This window comes from Dendrobates tinctorius, unplaced genomic scaffold (assembly GCF_039654945.1).
Source record: "Dendrobates tinctorius isolate UK_male_01 unplaced genomic scaffold, ASM3965494v1 ptg000143l, whole genome shotgun sequence".
NCBI classification, from domain to species: Eukaryota; Metazoa; Chordata; class Amphibia; order Anura; family Dendrobatidae; genus Dendrobates; species Dendrobates tinctorius.
In genome coordinates, this window is record NW_027361810.1 from 8,593,321 (window position 1) to 8,612,488 (window position 19,168).

General features: G+C 47.0%; 1 protein-coding gene and 1 long non-coding RNA gene across 3 annotated transcripts in view; one reads left to right on the forward strand and one right to left on the reverse strand.

Annotated features, from left to right (window-relative positions):
- Positions 1–1,122: 1,122 nt before the first annotated feature.
- The window catches only part of TMBIM1 (transmembrane BAX inhibitor motif containing 1), a 70,279-nt gene continuing 52,233 nt past the window's right edge, over positions 1,123–19,168 (reverse strand). For both annotated transcript variants that reach the window (XM_073545390.1, XM_073545389.1), the window contains exons 2-12: positions 11,135–11,439; positions 10,884–10,969; positions 10,186–10,250; positions 9,859–9,912; positions 9,730–9,780; positions 7,968–8,007; positions 7,715–7,752; positions 5,547–5,634; positions 4,758–4,853; positions 3,928–3,981; positions 1,123–2,632 (exon numbers count right to left, since the gene is read on the reverse strand). In XM_073545390.1, the coding sequence (XP_073401491.1) occupies positions 2,486–2,632; positions 3,928–3,981; positions 4,758–4,853; positions 5,547–5,634; positions 7,715–7,752; positions 7,968–8,007; positions 9,730–9,780; positions 9,859–9,912; positions 10,186–10,250; positions 10,884–10,969; positions 11,135–11,414 (999 nt within the window). In that variant the 5' untranslated portion in view covers positions 11,415–11,439 and the 3' untranslated portion in view covers positions 1,123–2,485. The remainder of the gene's footprint in view (positions 2,633–3,927; positions 3,982–4,757; positions 4,854–5,546; positions 5,635–7,714; positions 7,753–7,967; positions 8,008–9,729; positions 9,781–9,858; positions 9,913–10,185; positions 10,251–10,883; positions 10,970–11,134; positions 11,440–19,168) is intronic.
- On the forward strand, positions 6,237–6,695 carry LOC141049197 (uncharacterized). Its single transcript, XR_012220282.1, has 3 exons — positions 6,237–6,364; positions 6,403–6,555; positions 6,591–6,695. It is a non-coding gene; the product is annotated as an uncharacterized lncRNA (long non-coding RNA).

Below are 19,168 nucleotides of genomic sequence, written 5' to 3' on the forward strand. Positions count from 1 at the left end.
ATCCACGGCGTGGTCACTCAGCGCAGAGCTTGTCTCACTGTTTTTTTACAATTTTCTTATTCTGTAATTGATACGTGTGCACAAACTGACAAAAAGACGTGCGGTGCAATAAATCTAGCGCTCGCTACTCCAGCGCTTATTGCACGAAACGTCTGTTTTCAGAAATGTTCCCATTGATCCTGAGGCCGAGTCGTAAAGGGTTATAAATCATTCAAAGGATAGGGGAGAGCTTGCTGTTCGCTGACGGTATGACCACTGGGACCCCCAACCATCCTGACATTGTGGTTCTGCAGCCCCATCCTGAATGGAGTCCCATAGACAATGTATGGAGCGGAAGATGGGACTGCTGGAAATACTTAGTGCACCTCCGCTCCATTCACTGTGAGACTGCTGGTCATAACAGAGTCCATCTCCGCATAATTCATTGTCTATGGCTCTGCCAGTCATAACTAAGTCCCATCTCCGCATAATTCATTGTCTATGGCTCTGCCAGTCATAACTAAGTCCCATCTCCGCATAATTAATTGTCTATGGGTCTGCCAGTCATAACTAAGTCCCATCTCCGCATAATTCATTGTCTATGGGTCTGCCAGCCATGACTAAGCACACCTCCGCTCCATTCATTGTCTATGGGTCTGCCAGCCATGACTAAGCGCACCTCTGCTCCATTCATTGTCTATGGGTCTGCCAGCCATAACTAAGCGCACCTCCGCTCCATTCATTGTCTATGGGTCTGCCAGCCATAACTAAGCGCACCTCCGCTCCATTCATTGTCTATGGGTCTGCCAGCCATAACTAAGCGCACCTCCACTCCATTCATTGTGTAATGGTCTTTGGGAAATAACCAAACGCACCGCCGCTTCCTTCCGGATGGGTTTCCATTATCACTGGGGGCAATTGGACCACCGCAATTAGCAAGCTATCCCCTATCCACATTTTTTGGAACAGCATTTTTAAGAGCCTCTAACACTAAAATCAGCAGCTTATAATAGCTCAGCAGCATTATATGATGTGCGGCTGATATCAGGCACATGTGGACATATATAGGTCGCCGGATATTCCAGCTGTGGAGATGTAAAGTTGCGATGGGGGAGCAGGGGAGGCTTTTTTAAAGGAAATGTGTCATAAGAAAATGCCATTGTTTAATCAGCTTTTAGTGTTATAAAACAACAAAAAATTACATGTATTTTTTTATCACATTATTCAAAAAAAACTAAATCAGTGATCTTGGTATTTTCACACTGGTGACTGAAGCTATTTTAGATTTCTACTTTCTGTCCTTTCAGGAAGGATTTTCAGAAGTCTCATTATCAGCAGAGGCAGGATCACATTGCAGGCAAAATACCAATATACACAGCAGATATCAATTGTGATTGGTGGATCCTGTGTTTTCACAGCTCCCCTCCTCCTTCCTATACCAAGACTTTGCACACGCTCATTAGTTGCTTCAATAACAAAAGATCAGGTCACAATCTGTTCTTGGCTGCTATTGTAATGGACATGTGGATTTCCTAAAATAACAGGAACTTGAAATCTTAACTTGTCCAGTGTGAAAATTGCAGGATTTCTATTTTTAATTTTTACTAAAAAGATGTAAAAAAAAAATAATTTTCCATAAATGTTTTTAAAAAAATTCATTTATCTAAAAAAAAAAAAATTAAAATAAAATCACTTTTTTTAAAAAAAAAACTAGGTCATTTCTTTCTGAATAGTTCCCTTTAATCTTTCAAGACCAGCAGCACAGACAGCCTGGAACGGCTGATAACAGAGAACAATGCACCTCTACGCTGTCTGCATTTGCTACATTGTGGAATACAATGTATACGTGTTCTCGTGACTCGGGCGGTGAGAATCGGAGCGTCGATGTCCAGGACTAATCAGGTTTAATATCATACAGTGATACAGAAGAAATGGCACTTAAAATATATATGAATATACATCAGTAATGCTTAATGCTTGACCTATACAGCAGAAGAGAAGACCGCGGGACAGCTGACTACAACCAGCAGGGGGCGCTAGAGTGCAAAACCTTTCTATTTGCACCAGTTTGTAAAAAAAAAAAAATTGCGGAACCCCTCCACTCCCCCCATTCCCATCTGACAACCAGGGGTCTATCTACAATCCTTCAAAGGCAATGAGGGGGGTGTCACCATTTAATGAGAAAGGGTGTCACATTGCCTCCAGTAGGTGGCACTAGAGACAGTTTTTTTCCCACCCTTTTTTTCCCCAGGGGGCATTGTCTGACTTGTGGTGGTCTCCACAATGAGAATCGTTACCCTACAAAAATTGGTAACACTAAGAAATTGGGAAACTGTGAAGGGACAGTCGTATTAGAAGGGGCAATGGACGAAAGTCTGCACCTCGTCGTAGCAAATGTAAGCGCCCCCCCCCCCCCCCCCCCGGCACAAACCCTGCTGGATATAGAGCTGTGATCGGACTGCAGACGTGGGCAGCGGTAGTGCGTCCTCTCGGAGCCGGGGGTCTTCTACGTCCGGCTCCCCACTATCTGCAGCAGGTTGATGAATATGTAGACGATGTCGGTGTAGATCTTCATGGCGCCGTAGACGTACTCCTCGGGGTTAATCGTGTGCTTCCGGTTTCCGATCACCAGTTGGGTGTCGTAGGCCAGGAACTGTCACAGACAAAGCGGAGGGGGATTAAAGGCAAGCAAATTATTTCCCCTGGCTTAGCTTTAGCGATTGCTGAGGGTCTCAGCACCCGGACCCCCAGCGTTAAATATCTTCTGACCCGCCATAGTTTCTAGAATCTAAGTAGGGAAATCTCTGTGCCATGCCGCCTCTTATAAGACGTCTTTCACACATCAGTTTTTGGAGTCAGTCGCAATCCAGCAGTTTTGGAAAAAAACGGATCCGTCGCAGATTGTGAAAAACTGATGCGATGGATCCGTTTTTTCGCTGGATCAGACTGCCCTACCTGGTAATAATATTGGAGCATCCTCAGTTTAAAAAGACGGAATCTGTTGCTGGATTCCGTCATTTGTCGGACAGCGGCTCCCATAGGATTCCATTATAGCCAATGACGGACGGCGCTGGATCCGTCGCTGTCCGACTTTTCGACGGAGACAAAAAATGTTACTTTTTCCGTTGTCTCCGCCCGACGGACACAAAATTTCCAACGGATCCAGCGAACGATGGACGAAACCTGAGGCCATCCGTCGCAAATACAGTCGAGCATCAGTCGCTGGATCCGTTTTTTTCTAAAAGCAACAGATTGTGACTGATGGCAAAAAACTGATGTGTGAAAGAGGCCTAAGAAAACAATTGTTTCTTGTCTCGAAAAACAGCGCCCCCCCCGTCTGCAGGTTGTGCATGGTATTGCAGCTCTGCAACCGTCACATCAACGGAGCCAAGCTGCAATACCAGATACAACCTGTAGACAGGGGTGGAGCTGTTTTTTTAAGAAGAGTTGCCATGTTTGTCTAACTCCTGTCAGCCTTTAGGGTATGTGGCACACGTTGCGGATTCTGCTGCGGATCCACAGCGGATTGGGTCCTGCGGATCCGCAGCACAGTCTGCATTAGACAGGAGCATTAAAGTGAAGCCAAAATGAAAAACGCTGTGCACATGCTGCGGATTTTTCCGCGCGGATTTAAATCTGAAGCATGTCACTTCTTTGTGCGGATCCGTTTTTACACCTATTCCATTATAGAAATCTGCACAAAAACCGCTGAAAATCCACAGTAAATCTGCACTAAATCCGCAGGTAAAGCGCAGGTCATTTTACCTGCGGATTTAGCAAAATCTGAGCTGAAAATTCCACAGCAGAATCTGCAATGTGTGCACATAGCCTTAGGAGATCACTTACATAAGGGTGAACAGAAGAGGTGTCAGAATCGCACCTCATCGCTAAAGAACAATCCGCATAATCCAAAGACGCAAAACAAAGTCACATAAACAACATACTAACCAGAGTAAAAACAACAGCCCCAATAGCCGCGTACAACATATGTAGCCAATATACCTGCAAGAGACAAGGAAACACATGAGCAGCTGATCGTGACCTACAACATAGACAGTCTGGTACTACAACCCTCACCATCTGCACCGCTGCGGTCCGAGAGTCCAGAATATCAGGGACATGAATTGGGGCAATGCTACATACTCACTGATCTAATATAAAGGGGTATGTTCCCATTTAAATAAATTAAGATGCTAATAGGGTTAACCATGCAGTAGCAAAAGCAGAAAACCAGACATAAAAAAAAATGCAGGACTCTTGTAGTCGTTAGTAAGAGGCACCATTTATATGAATTTTTTTTAATTTTTGTATTTCTTTCTTTGTGGGTATTTTTTAAATTCTCACAGGAAACATTTAATATTGCATTCAAAGGATTTGTAAGAGAAAGCAAAACGATCTTATTGTTTTTACATTTTGTGTTTCTTTTTGTAAACTTCTAAACTTCTCACAGCGATTCCTGGTCCGGCCAGCAGGTGGCGCCCATCATACAGAGTCTTGTGTAGCTTTTTTATTTCTTTTTTTCTTCTTTCGTTTACTTTAGATTTCATTGTGTTGTATAAATCCTGTAACCGTTCATGACCCCGGCGCGTTTCCTGTTTGTACCTACATGCCGCCTATGGTTTCTGCACGACAGCTCTGGGGAAGCCCCCAGGGAGCAATCAGTGGATCCCAGGGGGGGATTACAAAAGTGGAGCAGCGGACAGATCACAGGGATGAAGACGATCAGCGCCGCGCCCTCTTTCTACCATAGTTAGGCTCGTAGGCGGTTTTATACTCACATATTTGAATGCCAGGACGATGGCGGTCACGATGCCGGTGACGAAGAGGACGATTCCCAGCACAGAGAACAGTCCGGCGCAGGAGGTGAAGTCCACCTGTCGGGAGACATCAAAACCAAGTCAAAGGCCAAGCCTAATGTCCAGACAGGAGTATGGCCGCCTAAAAGGGACCTTCCAGGAGTGGAAAAATGTATCAAAACACGTTTTACCCGTTATTAAAAACATTGAAAAAACAGAATTTAAATTTTTCCATCTTTGCACTATACAAAGCGAAGAAAACATCATAAAGTGTTAGAAATAAAAACTACAGCTAGATGCTTGAAAACGAGCGCCCATACGATAAAACACAAAAAAGTGACATCTCAGAGAATGTTGCTAAACAAAAAAAAATTTATTTATTTTTTTTTTCTTTGCAAAGTTCAGATTTCATTTTTATCTATCGAAATAAAAAAAAAATTCACAAGTTTGGTCTCCCCATAATCATACCGCACAATGAAAAGTGTAAGAATAAAAAAAAAATAAAAACAATAATCAATAATATTAAATAGAATAAAAAAAAGAATTAAAAAAAAAAAAAAAATCTAAATGCAGTGAAAAGCTGAAAATCACGACATGCCGGCCTGTTTTTCTGCTTTTCACTGCACTTTTTCATCCTGTTTTTTCTGCACATTATATGGTAAAATAAACGGCGTTATTTAAAATCTACAAGTCGTCCTGTAAAAAACACGTCCTGAGGGTAGAAGAAATAAGAAGCTCGGACGATGCGGCTGCGGGGTGACGGCGTCGTACCTTGGTCTGGAAGCAGAAGACGGTGACCGCGATGGTGACGATCGCAGTGATCCCCAGGCAGATCAGCACGGCTTTAGAACTGTAGAAACTAAAGGAAAAACGATCCTGATGATTAATCCTCTTCAAAAGAAATGTAACATTTGGCCGCTCTATGGACGCGCCCTACTAACAGGTTCTACCCAATTTTCTAGTTCCCTGAATCGCCTGCAGTGTAAAGAATGGCGGTGTTTCCTCCATGCCTATAGGGTTACATAGACTACAGACGTGTGACCCATTTCCTGAGCGCACTCATCTCAGCAGCGGGTGCGCTCCTCTGTACGGGGGCGGCTGCGGTTACTGTGGGGACAGACGACTCCTCGTCTTCTTCAGCGTCACATCGGAAACTACAGAGACCCCCAGATGTCTTATCAGGGGCTCGGAGAGCAGCAGTCAGATGCTATTCACATCACAGTTTCCATACGTTAGATAATAACGGAGCAACAGATAACAGTCAGCAAATAAGAAGAGACAGAAGAGAGAGACCCTGCATCTCTATCAGACACATTGTATAAAGGGGATAAGAGAGTCAGGGGGCGGGGTTATAGAAGGTGAACTGGTGAGGTCATAAGGGGTGGAGTTATAGGAGGTGTACTGGTGATGTCATATATGGGGTGGAGTTATAGGAGGTGTACTGATGAGGTCATATATGGGGTGGAGTTATAGGAGGTATACTGGTGATGTCATAAGGGGTGGAGTTATAGGAGGTGTACTGATGAGGTCATATATGGGGTGGAGTTATAAGTGAACTGGTGAGGTCATAAGGGGTGGAGTTATAGGAGGTATACTGGTGATGTCGTAAGGGGTGGAGTTATAGGAGGTGTACTGATGAGGTCATATATGGGGTGGAGTTATAGGAGGTATACTGGTGATGTCATAAGGGGTGGAGTTATAGGAGGTGTACTGATGAGGTCATATATGGGGTGGAGTTATAAGTGAACTGGTGAGGTCATAAGGGGTGGAGTTATAGGAGGTATACTGGTGATGTCGTAAGGGGTGGAGTTATAGGTGTACTGATGAGGTCATATATGGGGTGGAGTTATAGGAGGTATACTGGTGAGGTCATAAGGGGTGGAGTTATAGGAGGTATACTGGTGATGTCGTAAGGGGTGGAGTTATAGGAGGTGTACTGATGAGGTCATATATGGGGTGGAGTTATAGGAGGTATACTGGTGATGTCATAAGGGGTGGAGTTATAGGTGAACTGGTGATGTCATAAGGGGTGGAGTTATAGGAGGTGTACTGATGAGGTCATATATGGGGTGGAGTTATAGGAGGTATACTGGTGATGTCATAAGGGGTGGAGTTATAGGTGTACTGATGAGGTCATATATGGGGTGGAGTTATAGGTGAACTGGTGATGTCATAAGGGGTGGAGTTATAGGAGGTGTACTGATGAGGTCATATATGGGGTGGAGTTATAGGTGTACTGTTGAGGTCATAAAGAGGGTGGGGTTATTTAATTGTTGGTGATATCATACAGAGGTGGGGGTTATGTAGGGAATGGTGATGGCATAGGTGGTGGGATTATAAGAGTAGTATTAGTGATTTCATAAGGGGCGGGGTTATAGGGAAACTACAGGTGAGGTCATAAAGAGGGTGGGGTTAACATACTGGTGATGCCTTAAGGGTGGGGGTTATATGAGGAATGGTAATCTAGGACTAGAGATGTCTGTAAGGGTGGAGTTATTTGAAGAATTTTGGTGATGTCATAAGGGGGTGGGGCTATATGAGTGATGATGTCATAGAGGGGGTGGGGTTATATGATGAGATGTGATGTCATACAGGGGGTGGGGCTATATGATGAGATGTGATGTCATACAGGGGGTGGGGTTATATGATGAGGAGATGTGATGTCATATAGTGGTGGGAGGTGTACTGGTGATGTCAGAGAGTAACGGCGTGGGATCCACATCTCATCCGTCCTCATGATCAGTGTATTCCTAGGGGAGAATTATCCTTATGGAATCTTTTAGAAGTCTTATCGCTTGGGCTGATGATGTCATTGGCTCTGATGACATCACTCGCTCTGTACTAACTTTAGTTAGACAAACCCCAAGAACAACAGAAAACCAGCGGATATCACAGACGCATGAAATCCTCCACAGCTCGGGGGGGGACGCGGTACTGACCTTGCGATTGTTCCGGTCATAAAGGACATGGCGAGCGTCTGCGGAGAGAGAAGAGACATGACACAAACGCTGCAGGAAAAAACGGAGCACCGGGGGCAGAAATCAAGAATGAGGGGGGACGGTGCAAATAAAGTGCATGACGCCTAGAGGGGACCCCAGAACAACCACCATCACTGTGGGGCCCCGCAGTGAATCTGTGGCCCCTGCTGCCACAACTCCAGCTCCCCAGCCACAAAGAGCGACGTCTACTCACAAATACACTGAGAAGAATCACGTTCCAGGGGAAGCGCCTCCTGCAACCGACACAAGGGCAACATTCAGAGAAGCGCTGACAACCGCAGCGTGTCATCACCACTGTGTGTGAGGGGCTCAGTCTGACAACTCTGGGTGAGTATGACGAGCTCCAGAGCTGAAATCTATAAGCCCAGGTCTGTACAGTCCTCTACTGAAGGAAATACTGACAGCCCTGCTAAAGGATGGCGATAACTGATTATATATGTTGCTGGCTGTGTCTAATTGCTACTAGCAGAATAGTGAGCGCAGCTCTGGAGTACAATACAGGATGTAACTCAGGATCAGTAATGTAATGTATGTACACAGTGACTGCACCAGCAGAATAGTGAGTGCAGCTCTGGAGTATAATACAGGATGTAACTCAGGATCAGTAATGTAATGTATGTACACAGTGACTGCACCAGCAGAATAGTGAGTGCAGCTCTGGAGTACAATACAGGATGTAACTCAGGATCAGTAATGTAATGTATGTACACAGTGACTGCACCAGCAGAATAGTGAGTGCAGCTCTGGAGTATAATACAGGCTGTAACTCAGGATCTGTAATGTAATGTATGTACACAGTGACTGCACCAGCAGAATAGTGAGCGCAGCTCTGGAGTACAATACAGGATGTAACTCAGGATCAGTAATGTAATGTATGTACACAGTGACTGCACCAGCAGAATAGTGAGTGCAGCTCTGGAGTATAATACAGGATGTAACTCAGGATCAGTAATGTAATGTATGTACACAGTGACTGCACCAGCAGAATAGTGAGTGCAGCTCTGGAGTACAATACAGGATGTAACTCAGGATCAGTAATGTAATGTATGTACACAGTGACTGCACCAGCAGAATAGTGAGTGCAGCTCTGGAGTATAATACAGGCTGTAACTCAGGATCTGTAATGTAATGTATGTACACAGTGACTGCACCAGCAGAATAGTGAGCGCAGCTCTGGAGTACAATACAGGATGTAACTCAGGATCAGTAATGTAATGTATGTACACAGTGACTGCACCAGCAGAATAGTGAGTGCAGCTCTGGAGTATAATACAGGATGCAACTCAGGATCAGTAATGTATGTACACAGTGACTGCACCAGCAGAATAGTGAGTGCAGCTCTGGAGTATAATACAGGATGTAACTCAGATCAGTAATGTAATGTATGTACACAGTGACTGCACCTGCAGAATAGTGAGTGCAGCTCTGGAGTATAATACAGGATGCAACTCAGGATCAGTAATGTATGTACACAGTGACTGCACCAGCAGAATAGTGAGTGCAGCTCTGGAGTATAATACAGGATGTAACTCAGATCAGTAATGTAATGTATGTACACAGTGACTGCACCTGCAGAATAGTGAGTGCAGCTCTGGAGTATAATACAGGATGTAAGTCAGGATCAGTAATGTAATGTATGTACACAGTGACTGCACCAGCAGAATAGTGAGTGCAGCTCTGGAGTAAAATACAGGAGGTAACTCAGGATGAGTAATGTAATGTATGTACACAGTGACTGCACCGGCAGAATAGTGAGTGCAGCTCTGGAGCATAATACAGGAGGTAACTCAGGGTCAGCAATGTAATGTATGTACACAGTGACTGCACCAGCAGAATAGTGAGTGCAGCTCTGAAGTATAATACAGGATGTAACTCAGGATCAGTAATGTAATGTATGTACACAGTGACTGCACCAGCAGAATAGTGAGTGCAGCTCTGGAGTATAGGAGACTTACCTCGGCCCCTGACAGCAGGCAAGAACCAAGTACGTAACAAAGAAGACGGCGCTGTGAAGTAGGAGACAACAGTCATATACTAGGCAGAGCTCCTGGGTATATAAGGCCGGCAGCGCGGTGTATACTCACTAGGATGCATAATACACGGCCGGATTCCTCCTCACAAACGTGTAGACCGGTTCCCTGCATGAGACACACAAGGCCGTCAGTCAGAGGGAAAATCTGCAGCAGCTTCTTATAATGCGGCGATATATTGTGTGGCGCTGACACAGACAATATCACTGGTTCCTGACTCCATAATACCCCGTGTGAACGGCGCCCAATACAATCCCACAGATCAGTCGCTAATCTGCGTCCAGTGTCATCACTGACAGCCCTGCGTGTGAACACCGTCCTACAGGAAGATATCAGGATGGAAGATGACAACACATTCTCTGAACAGGGGACGACACCTACACAAAGGTGAAGACTGCGATGATCGCCACCGTGACCAATAACTGCAGCGATATGATGGCGTAAACCTGAAAAACAAGAACACGAGGTCAACTATGCGAGCGCTGACAATGCTGTCACTACCACCCCCCCCCCCTCTACTCTGCGGACCCCCGAGCTGAGGCCGAGCTGCAGAGACAAATCATTCATTTAGAATTAAAGGATATGAATACTTTTGCAACCAAGTTTATTTTATTATTCCAATGCACCTAAAAAAAAAACCTGCCAACTTTACAAATATTCTTGATTAAAAATGTTCCCCCGTTTTCCATACAGCGCTTCTATGCAAACTCATGTTTCCATGGTAACAGACTACAAAACACACCCTGCGTAGTCAGACCCTGCTTGTGTTCCTCTCTCCTCTTCTTCAGGGAGCGGGGTAATTCATGACAGCTGGATCAGACTACACAGCATGTGTTTGTAGTCTGTTACCATGGAGACACATAGGTCTGCTGAGGAGCTGTAAACACAAAACGAGGTTGAGCGATGGACGCCTAATTTATCATCTACAGGAAACTCTTTGCTTTAGTCTTGCAGGATCTAATTCTTTGACGTTCGGCGCCAGTTTCACGTCTCGGACGATCGCGCCCCTCCCCCACATTACTGGTTTGGTCTCACTGGTCCAATAAAGTAAGTTAGACCTGGCGCTTCTGAGGACTCACCTTACGGATGAACGCGTGTCGCACGGCTTTGTCGTCCCAAGAGCCGAACTGGCCATCCCCGGAGGTGTTGTAGATGTCGGAATCGCCTGCAGGATAATGAAGATTAATATAACAGGTGGCAAGTCTTGTAGCTCTCCCCAGCAATGGCGGCCGGCGCGGCCCATCTGCGCTAATGAGCCCAAACGACCCCGATCTGGGCCAAGAAGAAACAGCCCACGAGGAGGAAACATCTCAAGGCGTCCGGCACTTACCGGGGTTCATAGGAATGTTGGGCAGCATCGGCATCACCGGCTTGGGGGGCTCATTGGGTCCCGGTTCTGGATAACCCCCCGGCTGAGGATATCCCCCGGGCTGAGGCTGTGGGTAGAATCCACCAGGCTGTCCGTACGGAGGAGGATAGCCACCAGGCTGTGGGTAATTGCTGGGAGGGTATCCGGCAGGTGGAGGGTAACCACCAGGCTGATTGTACCCACCAGGGTAATTTAAAGGGTCCCGATCATTGTATGGTGGGGGGGCATTGGGATAGGACATGGCTGCAGGTCAAAACCCAAAAATCCTAAAAGAAAAGATATGAATTATTCCTCCCGATATCACATTAATCAGGAATATAAGGGTCAGTGTGAGACCTCCGACACCTGAAATATAGGAAGGATCTAATGGGGGACCGGCTGACCCCACAAGTAAATGGTGAACTCTTGTCCCAAGGTGGGGCGTCATGTGGAGGTGTCATCTATGTAGACCACAGAGCTGGGACCCACTTAGTCATTGGTATTAGGAGTCTCACAGTACTGAGGAGTGAACCCCCTAAATATTGGGGGACGTTATCATTTCCTTTTGTGAGGAGCGCCACAGTGCCAGGACTTGTCCTCCCCTCTCCACCCAATCATGGAGCTCTGCTTCGCCGAAAGCACAAGGGGTGCAAACGGGACAGGAATTGGACTGACTCACACTGCACAAGAACGGAGGAGTAGGACCCCCATTCTGGCCACACACAGTGGCGACACAGCGCACTCTTTACAAGCTGCCATTCACACCAAAACGTCTTGTTACTTGGGGCTCCGGCCCACTCAGCGGATTCCCATCCCAGCGCATGGGACAATTCACACACAGTCTGGAAACCCCAAGATCTCGAAGATGTAAGTTGAGTGGGTGAAGTGGCGTAGTACATGGGGAGGACACAGGGGCGGCTCCTCGGGCACGGAAGTCGATGGGCGGACAAATTGTTGTCCTCACCCCACTCTCCTATGAGCGGCTCCAGAAGGTGCAGATTATCTGCCAATGCAGAGCACAGCATTCGTTATGAGTTTGTCATGGGCTGTTGCACTCTGCATAGGCAGAAAACCATATGACAGACGCTGAGCACCTAATGAATGAAGACAGGAATCGCCTACCCGCACATGAATCGATACGGTCTTCATCCATTACTAAGAACAAATGTTCCGTTTTTACACTTTTTCGACCCCTAATGAAGAAGAGGGCGAAGGTTGGAGACAGAGCTGGTGGAATAAGAGAGTTACATAAAATAGGAAAAATGTCATTAAATAAAAAGTAAATAAACATCAATGTGGGAGAATTTATTTCAGAAAAAAATGTAAATAAAACTAAGAGTCAAAGAGCAACGTATAAATACATGATATGGAGTACAATGTATGTGCCGGGAGGAGGAGGGCACAATACTGGACTGGGGCAAGGCACACAGCGAAGAGGGGGGCACAAGATAGCCGCCTCTCCCCGGACCCTGACAAACAACATTACACCACCGAGGACCCTTCCATTACAATAGGGGGCGCAAGACATAACCGGGGCCACCTGAGCGACACGTCACAAGCCTGAACTTAGTTATGGTGGGTGCAGAGGAGACTCAAGAGCCGCTCTGCCACAAGACCCCAGTATTATAGTATCCATGGTCGGTGGGGCCCGGTCACAGAATGGCGAGACCCAGAATGTTTACTTTTGCCTCTGGTCAAAAGATACAAATGGGTGTATAATCTTATAAAGTGAAGCCTCAGAAAATGTTATTGTTTGTTCTTCTTCATCAATATTCTCATCCCCATAAATTATAGAAAGAAGGAATCACCAATAGTAAAAATAGAACTCACCAAGAACCAGTGACTTCCTACTGGCGATCAGTGACCCCCTACCGTCAACCAGTGAACCCCTACCGGTGACCAGTGACCCCCTATCGGCAACCAGTGAACCCCTACCGGCAACCAGTGACCCCCTACAGGCAACCAGTGACCCCCTACAGGCAACCAGTGACCCCCTACTGGCAACCAGTGACCCCCTACTGGCAACCAGTAAACCCCTACCGTAAACCGGTGACCAGTGAACCCCTACCAGCGACCAGTGAACCTCTACCGGCAACCAGTGACCCCCTACCAGCGACCAATCATCCCCTAACGGCAACCAGTGAACCCCTACTGGCGACCAGTGGACCCCTACCGGCGACCAGTGAACCCCTACCGGCGACCAGTGAACCCCTACCGGCGACCAGTGAACCCCTACCGGCAACCAGTGAACCCCTACCGGCAACCAGTGACCTACTGGTGACCAGTGACCCCCTACCGTCGACCAGTGACCTTCTACTGGCAACCAGTGACCCCCTACCGTCGACCAGTGACCCCCTACCGTCGACCAGTGACCCCCTACCGTCGAACAGTGACCCCCTACCGTCGAACAGTGACCCCCTACCAGCGACCAGTGACCCCCTACCAGCGACCAGTGAACCCCTACCGGCGACCAGTGAACTCTCTACCGGCGACCAGTGACCCCCGACCGGCGACCAGTGACCCCCAACCGGCAACCGCTCAAACATTTTTTATAGTTCTGCAATTATAAGGAGGGACCAGGGCCCATCGTATTCTCAGCTGGTGGATGGAGCTGCAGTCCTGCTCCATGGGCAGATTTATGCCAAAAAAAAGAGATGATTGGTTCCTACAGGCAACTACCTGCCCCCAAAGGGTTTTTCCAGCAAACACTGGTCAGCCGCGGTGACACATGTTAATAACGCTACAACTTTCTGGATTTTGTTGGGGCACCCACTCAGATTGGGCTAAAAGGCAGAAGAGCTGCGGGTAAATCTTCCTCTAGAAGTAGGCAGGTTGTGTTCCGCTTCCATATATCATCGTCCACATCCTCCTGTGGTCGGACCCCTGCGCCTACAACCGTATACCACCTGTGTCTATAGCTCTTATGCGGTTGGCCCTGCTACAGCCCAGCACAGACAGCCCGGCTACAACCCGACACAGATGGCCCGGCTACGGCCCGGTCCGTGCCGGACCCGCTACAGCCTGGCACAGATGGCCCCGCTATGGCCCGGCACAGATGGCCACACTGCTTTGATTTACAGAAAGATATCTGAATATTCCCGGTGGGATTCTGGGCCGCTCGCCCCCCTGATGCTGCTCCTCAATATTGCAGTCATGTTGCTTGGTGCCCATATCTGTGGCGCTCGCTGTGGCCCAACACCAGGATCAGGCTCATTATGGAGATGTTATATATAATCCGCCTGCGTGGGGTTAATGACCGGAGTCAGCACCACAGAGCAGCCCGAGCCCTAACCGAATGCACAGATTACACTGATCGACAATCCCATGGAAATCTGAGCACCGAGAGTCCAGATGGTGGCACACGGCCAGGACGGATGAGCCGCGGTGTGGAGCCTGTGCAGGCAGAGCAGATATAGGGACAGTGCTCGCACAAGGCCCCGGGGACACAGGGACCACCATGGGCTCATATACAGAGCCATTTCCCTACAGGCTGATGTTACTGACAATCCCCCAGCCTCATAGCTTATGGAATCTAAAAAAAAAAAAATAACAAGACTATTGTGATGGGCCATGTCCACAAGGGCCACTAAGAAGCATCGTGACTCTGTCCACATGGCCCCCACCAGGGACGGGACCGCGGACCACACCAGGGACGGGGCCAGAGCCCACGCCAAGGAGGGGACCTTGGACCACGCAAACCATGCCAGGGATGGGATCCCTGCCCATGTAAGGGATGGAATGCCTGCCCATGCCAGGGATGAGACTCATGCCCATGCCAGAGACGAGACTCATGCCCACGCCAGGAACGGGACACCAAAGCCCACACCAGGGTCTGGACCCTTGACCATGTCGCCTACTTAGGCCACTAGTGAGTAATTAAACAAGTATTAGCTCTCTGACCACTGGGTTGGCGTGGAGGTGCTCTACTTCCACAAGGATCACTGGAGAAAGAGAAAATAAATCCAGGACCACTTCTGTAAGTTGATAAACACGCGACATACATGAGGTCCCCTCCACGCTGCCATTATCAGGCGCGGACAGGGCAGCAAAGCCTCCGCTCGGTGGATACCCAGCGGTATCACGGTCTGAGTTCTGCTCCCCATCGAGGCTCCAGACACATCATCATGTGAATGAGCAGCGGGAAGCGGAGCGACCCCCAACCATATCGTGCCTGCTGACGGATGAGAGTGAAATGGTGAAGGCTTCCTCAACACAAAGGAGGAAATTAAAGGGGTTTCCCAAATTAAGACATTTACGTCACCCCCAGAGGAGATCACCATTATTTCAAAGGAAGTTACCAATTTCAAAAGTACTTGAAAAGGTTCTACAGGGGGAAAATAACACTGCTTCAAAAAATGCCGCCTCACCCATCACCTATCTATAGTAATTTCTGATACAGAGGCTCCACTGAAATGAATGGGGCGTAGCTGCAGTACTACACACATCCTGTGGACAGTGGTGGCGCTAGTTTCGAAAGAAAGCACCCATGTTTACTTAATCCTGTACAACCCCTTTAACAAGGTGTTTGCTCTTTATACGACCCTTGCCTTGAATGCATTTTTTTTGTTTATTTCCTCACTAGTTACAAGATGTCTGCTTGTTGTCAGTGCAATGAGCAATGCCCGGGCGTCAGCATCACGTGGAGGTAACGCCGGATTTGTCACCAACTATGAGTTCTCTTTCGCAATATGTACAAGTATAGGAGAACGCGGGAGGGGGCGGTGTCCAGTAATTATTTTTAGATGACTGGCTTTTTATTATCGGGAACCTCCACCTCTATGTAAATGATCGGCGTCACGGGAACAAGAGAACAGCAAAGATACAATGTAACAAGGAAAGAACAAAAAGAACAAAGCTACAAAGCAACAGGACCGGCTGACACGCACAGGCTCGGACTGGCCCATGGGGTAACAGGGGAATCCCCCAGTGGGCCCCCAACTCCACTGTATGGGAAGTATTTGGCATAATTCAATTGATTCTGTTCAGAAAAAGGCAACATCTCATCATTCAGTAATAACTACCCAGTTTCTTATTATATAGAGATATAGGTACAGTTGTGAACAAGGGTAATGTAATGTTTGTATGCAAGTGGGCCCCAAAGTCAATGCTACTGGTGGGCCCTGCACCCCAGCCCGACACTGGACACACAGCACTGTCACCTGGGGAGGACGAGCCCCGTTATAGGGGGATCTGCAGAGGACGAACACCGTTATGGGGGAATCACTTGCATGATGATCCACTGTTATGGGAGATCTGGGGAGATCAGCGGAGGACGTGACGTTATGAGGGGGAGATCTGCGGAGGATGCGCTGTTATAGGGGGGGGATCTGTGGAGGACGCGCCATTATGGGGGGTTGGAGGATGTTCCATTACGGGGGGTGATCTGTGGAGGACATACGGTTATGGGGATCTGCGGCGGACGTACTGTTATGGGGGGATTTGAGGAGGAAGCATTTATGGGGGGATGGTGAATGGCAATAATAAATCTCGGTATGTTGGTCGGGTGATGGGCGCTGACAGTAAGGGGACAATAGAGCGCACAGGCGATATCAGGACTGTGACAGCGCGGACGTTCCCTCTGACTCAGGTGCTCCTGACAGCACAGGTGTGGATGTTGTGACCCACGGATGTCACCCGGTCACTGGAAACCACCCTGAGTGACGTGTAGATGTCGTCTCCATTCACATCTTGGATCCGTCTGAGCGCTCGCTCCGGGGATATAACGAGGCAGGTACAAGCTGTGAGGTCACAACGCCAGATACAATGACTGGCTGGATGTGAATGGAGAAGAAAACAAGAACAAGCTCAGAAGTCCGAGCAAGATGAGCGTGAAATGGTTAAATATCTGTGACTGTAGAAAGAATGGGGCTAATATCAGGAGAGCCCACCCTACACAACATCATGTCAGCGCATGGGAGGGGGGATATTATACAGGAAGCCAGAGAGGAGCGGCATCTGGTTTTTGTTTCCTTTCAGTAGAAAGAGCTGGAAAATCTTCATCAGTAAAGAAAAAAGAGAAAGAAGCAAACTCTCCACCGCAGTGTACTCCAGAGCTGCATTCACAACTTTACCATTGGAAACGGTCATAAAACTTGTCAGATACCAAAACATAGTGCTCTGTAGAGAGGGGAAATGCTGGCAGACTGTATCTGTAGAATAGTGAGTGCAGCTCCGGAGTATAATACAGGAGGTAACTCAGAATCAGTAATGTAATGTATGTACACAGTGACTGCACCAGCAGAATAGTGAGTGCAGCTCCGGAGTATAATACAGGAGGTAACTCAGGATCAGTAATGTAATGTATGTACACAGCGACTCCGCCAGCAGAATAGTGAGTGTCGCTCTGGAGGATAATATAGAATGTAACTCAGGATCAGTAATGTAATGTGTGTACACAGTGACTGCACCAGCAGAATAGTGAGTGCAGCTCTGGAGGATAATACAGCATGTAATTCAGGATCACTAATGTAATGTATGTACACAGTGACTGCACCAGCAGAATAGTGAGTGCAGCTCTGGAGTATAATACAGGATGTAATTCAGGATCAGTAATGTAATGTATGTACACAGTGACTGCACCAGCAGAATAGTGAGTGCAGCTCTGGAGTATAATACAGGATGTAATTCAGGATCAGTAATGTAATGTATGTACACAGTGACTGCCCCAGCAGAATAGTGAGTGCAGCTCTGGGGTATAATACAGGATGTAATTCAGGATCAGTAATGTAATGTATGTACACAGTGACTGCACCAGCAGAATAGTGAGTGCAGCTCTGGAGTATAATACAGGAGGTAACTCAGGATCAGTAATGTAATGTATGTACACAGTGACTGCCCCAGCAGAATAGTGAGTGCAGCTCTGGAGTATAATACAGGATGTAACTCAGGATCAGTAATGTAATGTATGTACACAGTGACTGCACCAGCAGAACAGTGAGTGCAGCTCTGGGGTATAATACAGGATGTAATTCAGGATCAGTACTGTAATATATTTACACAGAAACTAAACATTGTATGAAAGTTATTGTGATGTAACTGGTAACTATTGCGGTTGTGAAGTCTGAGTCTTCTCTCTTCCAATTATTGCACTTAGTCCAGGGATATAATATATATATATATATATATATATATATATATATATATATTTATATATAATATGGCGCACTTTGGGCTGCCCTGGGCACTGTCAGCCAGCGCTCACGTTTTCCGTGCACGTGCCACGAATGTGCTTGGGCCCAAGGATATAAACTCATCTTATGACTGATTTGCAACTACAACATCTGAATCAAAACAAAAAATATTGTTACACTAGAATAACGCTAGAACGTCACTGGTTTGGGTTTTGACGTCGCTTTTCTATAAGTGCATGGATAATGGAGCGCTCACTGTTTAAGAATGTGACTGGGGTGTGACCGAAGAATCTTTACAGGAAGGAGCGTTCAGAACAAACCCAAAAATTCTCATATCGTTCTGAAACTGGAGCGTCCCACGTACAAATCCCCATCGGTTTTATTCCGGAATGTTCTAGTTTATTTTATCTTCTGGCTGGAAATGAGAACTATGCTGCCCGGTACTGCCGAACACAGCGCACAGGACACTGCTGTCAAATCAAAAACCCTGAAATACTCCAGATGTGCTGCTCACAGGTGGAAATTTAAATTCTTTTTTTTTTTCCCAGCAACAGCGCCACTCTTGTCAATGGTTGTTTCTGGTATTACAGTTTAAGAGCATATTAGACTTTGCCCATACATAAGAGGCAATTTATGGAGATAAAAAAAGAAAGATTGTTTTCCATAACATCTTCATATGCTCTAATTGCTCACATTTGTGAAGATCTCTGCTTGCAGTCAGTAAAGGTAAACTTACCAATGTACACCTGTAAATGACACCGTTCTGCTTACATAGGTGATCACTTAATATTTATTTTAGAGGTAACAAACACGCGGCCGCAGTGCATTACACTCACTGGCCACTTTATTAGGTACACCATGCTAGTAAGGGGTTGGACCCCCTTTT